General features: G+C 55.7%; 1 protein-coding gene across 1 annotated transcript; it reads right to left on the bottom strand.

Moving 5' to 3' along the window:
- Positions 1–452: 452 nt before the first annotated feature.
- COL26b_001762 (uncharacterized protein) lies at positions 453–4,547 on the bottom strand (the record flags this gene model as incomplete). Its single annotated transcript, XM_053174704.1, has 1 exon — positions 453–4,547. The coding sequence occupies one exon, from the start codon at positions 4,545–4,547 to the stop codon at positions 453–455; it is 4,095 nt and encodes a 1,364-aa protein (XP_053041327.1).
- Between the last annotated feature and the right edge of the window lie 2,792 nt (positions 4,548–7,339).

Here is a 7,339-nt window from a genome sequence, read left to right as displayed (position 1 = left end):
CTCATCATCTAGGCCGTTGATGCCCATATGCTCATAGAGAACGCTCTTATGCGTCCTTCCCTGAAAGCATTCCCGGGAGAACATCATCTCTCATCTACGCCAACTGCCCTAACACCTATAGACGTGGCCAGATTGAACCAAATCGTCAATGCCAAGGTTCCTGGCCAAGCTCTCGCGTGTGGCATCCAAATGCTACAAGTCACCCCTGTTTGGCGGCCAAGCCTGGTATATTTCGTCCTTCCCACCAACCGTCACCGCATGACATGAAAAAGGTGCAACCGTATCAGTATCCGGAAGCACTCCCAAGTTCCCGAGCCCAGTCCTGCTGCGGCCCCCCTTGAAATCCCCCAAAACGCCATATCCGTCTTTGCATAGACCGCCAGCTCTTGGTGGTCCATGTGATCAATCCCGCCATTTACCCCCTCTTTGTCTACATCATCCTTGACCAGCCATTATAGTACGGGTGACGCTGGAGACAGTCCCCCCATCCGACGGACGACCACCTGCATCTTCTCAATCAGCTCCGGCATCCGATAGGGCTTGACGAGCACGTCGTCACACCCCGCGCTCTTGGCTTGTTGCATCTGCTCCGGCCTGGCGTTGGCGCTGACGGCGATGATGGGAATTCGGCCGCCACTGGCGCAGAACACCTGCCCTTCGCCTTCCAGCTCTCGAATGCGTCTTGTGCATGTCAAGCCGTCCTGGATTGGCATCTCTATGTCCATCAGGATCATGTTGATAGGCACAGGGGGGCCCTGAATGCTCGAGACGCTGCGGCTAAAGTACTCCTGTTCCTCCTGATGCTGCAGCGACGTGGACTGCATGAGCCTTTCCAAAGCTTCGACGCCGTGATTGGCCACATCAACCTGGAAGCCTCGGTCGCAGAGGCCTCTCCTGGTGATCTGCTGATTGATTAGGTTATCCTCCACAACCAGAATGCCATCGAGGCGAGGATCGTGGATGTTTGGCTTTGGTCGTGAGCCAGGTGTCCTCTGGTCGTTTGCGTTGGATTTGGTCCTCGGTGCCGAGAGTGGAGTGCTGGTTGCAGTGGCCGCTGTTGTCATTCTTACAGCCGCGGCCGCGGACTCGGCCTCTCTCCTCGATGCTTCCGACGGGACGTATGCCTCGATGAAGAAGGCAAACGTCGATCCAACACCTGGCAGGCTTGATACGCCGATCGCGCCCCTTTGCAGCTCCGTCAGGCGCCTTGATATGAACAAGCCCAGACCGGAACCGCCGTATTTCACATGTGTACGCGAGCTTGCCTGCACAAACCTGTTGAAGAGGTTCGCCTTCTCATCTTCCGAGAGACCCTGGCCGGTGTCCTTGACCTCAAACATGAGATACACCGGGTCCCTTCGGTCGTCAAGGGCGGGCTGTTCATATTCCGATTCCTCTTTGCATGACCGCGGGATGAAAGTGACCGCAGAATCTTCGTCCGTGGGCCGTGTTCGGGAGGCTTTGATGCTGACTGATACATTCCGAATAGAGCCTGACTTGGTAAACTTGAGGGCGTTGGTGAGTAGATTGATGAGAACTTGCTTGACGCGAGACGGGTCGAGGTCGAGAAAGTTGTAGCCGAGCTCTCGGTAAGACTTATCAACCTTCATTTTGAGGTCGATATCCACGCGACGTGCTTCCACGTCAAACATCTTAATAGCTTCCTCTCCAATTTGTACCGGGTCGACCGTGCAGGGCGTGACAGCCAGCAGCTTCGAGTCCAGCTTCGACATAGTCAGAATGTCGTCCACAATCCGCTTCTGGTGCTGAGCACAGGCAACAATCGTCTCGGCGTTTTCAATGCTGTCGGAAAGCAGCTGCTTCACGTCAAAGTGCCTGTCTCCATCCTCCTCCGTTGATGGCTTGTATTTTGTCACGGGGGTACGCGGGCGTTCAACAAGCTCCTCGCATCTCGCGAGGGAAGCAATGATGGCGTCAGAACAGTGGACAATGGCACTGAGAGGGTTGCGCATTTCGTGAGATGTCATGTCGATGAAGTTGTCCTGCTGCCGCTTCGAGTCGATGGCTTCTTCGGTACGTTGCGTTTCCAGCTCAAGCTGCCATTTTTGCAGAGAAACATCGCTGATGCAGCCAGTAAATGATTGGACGATGCCATCCGAGTTGCTGACTGGCATGAAGGTGGCATTTACCCATCGCGGTGCCGTGATCTGGTTTCCTCCGGCATCGTCAGCTGTCCAAGTGGTTTTCAATCGGATTTCAGCGGTCTGCGGCTTCTTCACGGATACGAGGCGGTTTAAGCTCTCGGTCAGGATCGGGAGGTCCTCCTGGACCACAGACACTTGCCACGGCCTCACTTCGCGTTGCATTGGATCAACCTTCTCGATGCCACACAGCTCGAAGAAAGCATTGTTTGCACCAATCAAACGTCCTGCGGTATCCATGTCAAACATTCCCACTGTTGCCAGCTCAGCCATTCTCTTCAGGTTCTCTGCCTGCTGAGTCCTCCTGGTTGCTTCGTCAGCCGTTCTCTTGTGTGCTGTGACGTCCGTCAGGCAGGTGAAAGTTCGAATAATGGTCCCGTCCATGGAGCGTTCCGCCTTTGCTTGGGCCATGACATACCGCTCCATTTCATCATCGAGGTCGCTGCACAAATCGGCCTTGAATGGTGAGCGGCGCGAGAGGAGTCCGTTGGTGTGCTCAGTTCCTCGTACGCGGAACTCAAACTCAACCTCGTCTTTTGTCCGCAGCTCTTTGTATGCCTCGCGTATCTTTTCTCGATCTCCTTCAAGAACATAAGAGAATGCGCCCCCATCCTCAGCCTGGCTGTCGGGGTAGCCTGTGATGCGATACCAAAGGCCATTGGCGAATGTGATGTTCCCTTGGTGGTCTCCAATAGAGAACCCATTGGGGATGAAGTCGGATACGGTTTGGAACAGCCTTGTATACTCAATGGCCTCCTTTGTTTGGTAAGCAAGCTTTTCTTTCAGCATAGCCTGGTCATAGGCGGCCTGTTCAGCTGCATTTCGTCCCCTTCGCCTTTCTTCCTCCAACAGGACAGTGCATGCTAATGATGTGGTTAGCTTTTGGGCGAGAAGCTGGATATACAGTGTGTAGGCATCGTCATATGGCCGTCGAGGGTTCAGCCCAAGCACGAGCAGCCCCATGACTTCTTCCTCCTTCGTCGGTCGGATGGGCAAGACGATGGCTGTTTCGCACGGGTCCCCAAAACCACGCCACTGCAAGCCCGTCAGCAGCTCCTTCGGCAAGCTGCCGTCGGAGGTGCTGATGATCAGTGGTCCCTGGCTGCGCAACGCTGCACGGTACCGCGAGGCCAGACCCGCGTCTGTTTCCTTTAGACGCAGGTACTCAGGCATGATCGGGTGGTGGGCTGGAACGCCGAGAGCCCCCTCCAAACGGCAGATGTAGTCGAAGTTGTGTCGCGACTCGCTGCCAGATTCCGACGAACCTTCGCGCTCAATCGAATACAGCATAGCGAGCGGGATGTCGTACGCCGGGTCGCATTCTGAAAGCTCTTCTATGAGCTTGCTCCAGTACGATTTGACGTCCTTGGCGGTCACCAGTTCCTCGCCCATGTCGACCAGCATCTGGATTCGCCTGCGGAAAAGGTGGTACATGGTTGTGTCGGATATCAGATGGATGAATCCGAGGCATTCGCTGTTGTGGATGACGGGGACGAGGGACCATTTCAGGTAGGTTTCCAGAGGAGGGCCGTCTCGTTGTTCGACGAAGAAGCAGAACTCCTCCTCGCTGCTTGCCCGGCGACTCTGTCCTGGATTCTCCATCATGCCTCTCAACTGATCCGTGATTTCTGGAAAAACTTCCGTCACAGGACGACCAAGCAGATTGGGGTGCCGCGAGCCGATCATCTCTCCGTATGCCTCATTGTAGACGGTGGTAAACTTGGGTCCCCAGTAGATGGCCGTGGGCTGGGAGTTGCACAAAATCTGGCTGTAAGACTGATGCAGCATGGAAGGCCATCGGTCCATGGGTCCTAATGGAGTTGCGCTCCAGTTGACGCTGTCAACCATATCGAGGAATGGCTCCTGATCCGGCATGAAGTCGGGCAAAACCAACGGAGGCTCGGTAGTTGCTCGAACGATACGAGGATGCGGGAGATCCTCTTCAGATGAGTCTGGTGAAGACATGGACGGAACAGTAGAGGTGTGCGGGTGCAGGATCCCGCTGCTGGATTCTCGTCCTCGCGATCCGTCGAGGCGTATCTTCCTAGGCGGCTCTGTCATGGGCGGGAAGTCGTTGGAGCTCACCACGACCCATTTGGATTGTACAACACTGCGAGTCCAGAAGTGGTTGTTATACAAGAAGGACTGCGGTGGGTTTACGTCCTGTGCGGTGATCCAGTCCCAAAATCTCGTGTGGTCGAGGCTCGATATGGCCTGTAACACCTCGAGAAGGGCGGGCTTGCCTGTCAGAGCTGGGTTGTTGTAGACGACCTCGGCGCGAGAGGGATCCTTGAACGAAGCAGCAAGGGCAACAACAAAGCTCGGTCGGGGGTCGGACTCGAGCAGGTCAACGATGCCCACACCGAGGAGCGGGGGAGGATGCATGGCGGCGGGCAGGATGTGAGTCGTCCGCTCAGCCAAGGGATCGGCAAGTGTTGTTGTCAGTATCTGCGTTTTCTCTCATTCTCAACCAATGGGCGTTTTTGGATCAGGTCCTGGACTCAGACCAATAACACTCTTGGGTGTGTTTCTTGTGTTTCTTTGCTTGGCTTCCAAGTCGGTGTCGGTCCCGCCGCTGAAGGTAAGTAAAGTTCGAGTCGGCAGGCGCGATGTGCGAGCAGGGCGAGTCACGGCCTGGGGGGGATTTTGTTTCTCGATGCAAGAGAGGAGATGCGGGAGACGCGCAAGGCAGGTGGACGAGAGAAAAAGCGCCAGAAGCGAGCCGGGGTGGTGTGCGCAAAGTGGCGCAAAGTGGATGAGGCAGACGAGGGTGCCAATATGGTCGGTCCGGAAGCTGCGATTCTGCTTTGCCGGGTGGAGACGGGCGCGCACCGCGGCACACCCAGCCTGTTGTTTCCTGGCCGGGGGTTGACGTTGAGCTTCAAAGCCGGTAAATGTAGGGCGGGTCAGGACTAAGTAAAGTACTGAGCAGGCTGCAGGATCCCCGGCCAACCTTGTCGGATCAACTGGACGCGCGGGATGTTCGCCGTGAGATGCGCTGTTGTCTTTTGGAGTTGTGGTTGTTGTGGTTGTGGAAATCTGCAGTGCTGGATGTGGATATCGGACCTTGGCCGACGTCGCCTTGGGTTGCGACAGAGTGAATCCGGAGGAGGATGGAGAGGAGTAGACAAGAAGAATGCGAGTAGAGAACTTTTTTTCTGCTTCTGTCTGGGAAGGCCTGCGCGTGGAATGATGGAAATATCCAAGGATGCAAGCGTCCCGTCTCGTATGTGGGAGAAAAGACGAGGTGACAACCAGGCGGGAGCGGGAGAGGTAAGACGTGGGAGACGGTCGAGGAGAGGACAGGCCAGGACGGAGGAGAACGACCGTTCTCGGGGTCGGTTTGGGGGCTGAAGGAACGGCGTCGCAATGTGGCTTGTTACGCAGATGGCGGTCTTGTCCAAAATAAATCTCGACCTTTTGGTTGGTGATCTTTGTTTTTTCTGTCTTTTTCGAGACGACGGCGACCGTGACTCTGACTCCCCCGTGTCGATCCCTCTGCTTTGTCGTCCAAGAGCGGCCAGGGCAGACCTTATTTCTGGTGGCACCGTACCTACGAATACGCACTTGTGCGGTGGTCACCTCCGTTGGATGTCGGGGGTCGGGGAGATTGGAAGCTCAAGGTGACAATGGAGGTGATAAAAAAAGCAGAGAGATGGCCGTAGCTTACGGAGTCTGGTCCTAGGGCAGGTGGAAGCCGGGGTTGTTGGGTGGGCATGGGACTGGGGTGGAAGAAACTGAGGTGGGCGGGCTGGGCGGGAAGCAGACCGCAGCGATCACCGGTGACGACAACGGGAAGTGACAGACAGGAACAGACTGAACGGGAGGCATGTCTCTGCTATCGTGACTGACCAGACGGAGCTTTAGCTAAGGTAATCGACCTAGGTAGGTAGCTACAAAAGAGGACGCAAAGCCTCGGGAAACGCACTGGAAACGTCTCTAGTCGATCAAGACTTGACTTGAATAAGCGAGGGGCTGCGGTGGTAGTTGGTGGTTTTGAACGGCCTATTGCTGTAGTGCTTCCGTCGCTTTCCCCTTTTCGATGGCGCGTCTCAGCCCTCGTCGACGGCAGCAGCGTCTCTCTCTCCCTCTGCCTCTGCTAAGGTAATGCTAAGGGCCAATGGCAGGGACGGCGGTGACGGCAGCGTGATAGGCAGGCAAAGAGGTGAGAGATCGTGATCGAGCGGACCAAAGCCACGCAGCACACCGCGCACATCACACAGGCCGGGCACACAGACCAACAACACAAATACCATGTAGGCAGGCACACCCACACGGTACGGGGACACGGCTCCCGGAATCCTAGAATCGGGACTCGGTGAGCAAGGCAGACTATGTCAGGTCTCTGTGTCTCTCTCTCTCCATCTATTTTTTGCTGCTTTTTCTGCCTGCTGCAAGTCAAGTCTGCTCGCTGCCAACATCGCATCCCCGCAACGCAGATTAATGGTGAGATGATGTGGGATTCGGCATGGTACCCGAGGTTTGGAAATGTTCCAAATTGGTCCAATGTGTCCAGTGTCCCGGCGTCTCTGCCAGGAAAATGGAACCGCAACCTGCAAACCTAGAGGCTACCTAGGCAATGTAGTGCGCACCGCAACCCGGCACGGGGGCAGGCAAAAAAGTGGACGGGGAAAAGCGCACTTGTCCCACCCGCCGCGAGCAAGGAATTCGCATCGTGCAGCCAATCATGCTCCCCCAGCGTGGTATCGTGGCGTCCACCCCCTGGATCATGGATGTCTCTAAAAGCTTCGATGAGAGGGGTCCAGCGCACCATTGGAACCAACCAAGACGCCATGCGCCGTAAAGAGCTTTTTGCGTGAATCCGGCGGTGTTGAATAGATCGCCCCGTGCCTCTTCTGACCATTCTCTCTCTTTACTTGTATTAAATATCTCTCTTCACAAAACTGTAGCGTTCTCTAGTAGGACATCGGCTAGGTAGCACCGGCGCCGTTCATTTGCCAGTGACGTTATTGCCCCACGTCATCCCGACTTCACACGTGGAGTCGCAATAAGTCCTCCGTTATCCCCCCTTGTCCAACCTTTTCCCACCACTCCCCGGTCCCCGCGACCTGTCTTTTTTTCTCTTCCTCTTCTCCTCAACTCATTACGGCAAACCAGGGCCAGGCTAAGCTCGGTTCCCGTCTCCTCCACCACTAACAAGCCTCATCCAATATTTT

Source organism: Colletotrichum chrysophilum (assembly GCF_026319265.1).
Source record: "Colletotrichum chrysophilum strain AFK26 chromosome Unknown scaffold_8, whole genome shotgun sequence".
In the NCBI taxonomy this organism is placed as follows: Eukaryota; Fungi; Ascomycota; class Sordariomycetes; order Glomerellales; family Glomerellaceae; genus Colletotrichum; species Colletotrichum chrysophilum.
Note: the sequence above shows the minus strand (reverse complement) of the source record. Positions and strands in the feature narration are given on the sequence as shown.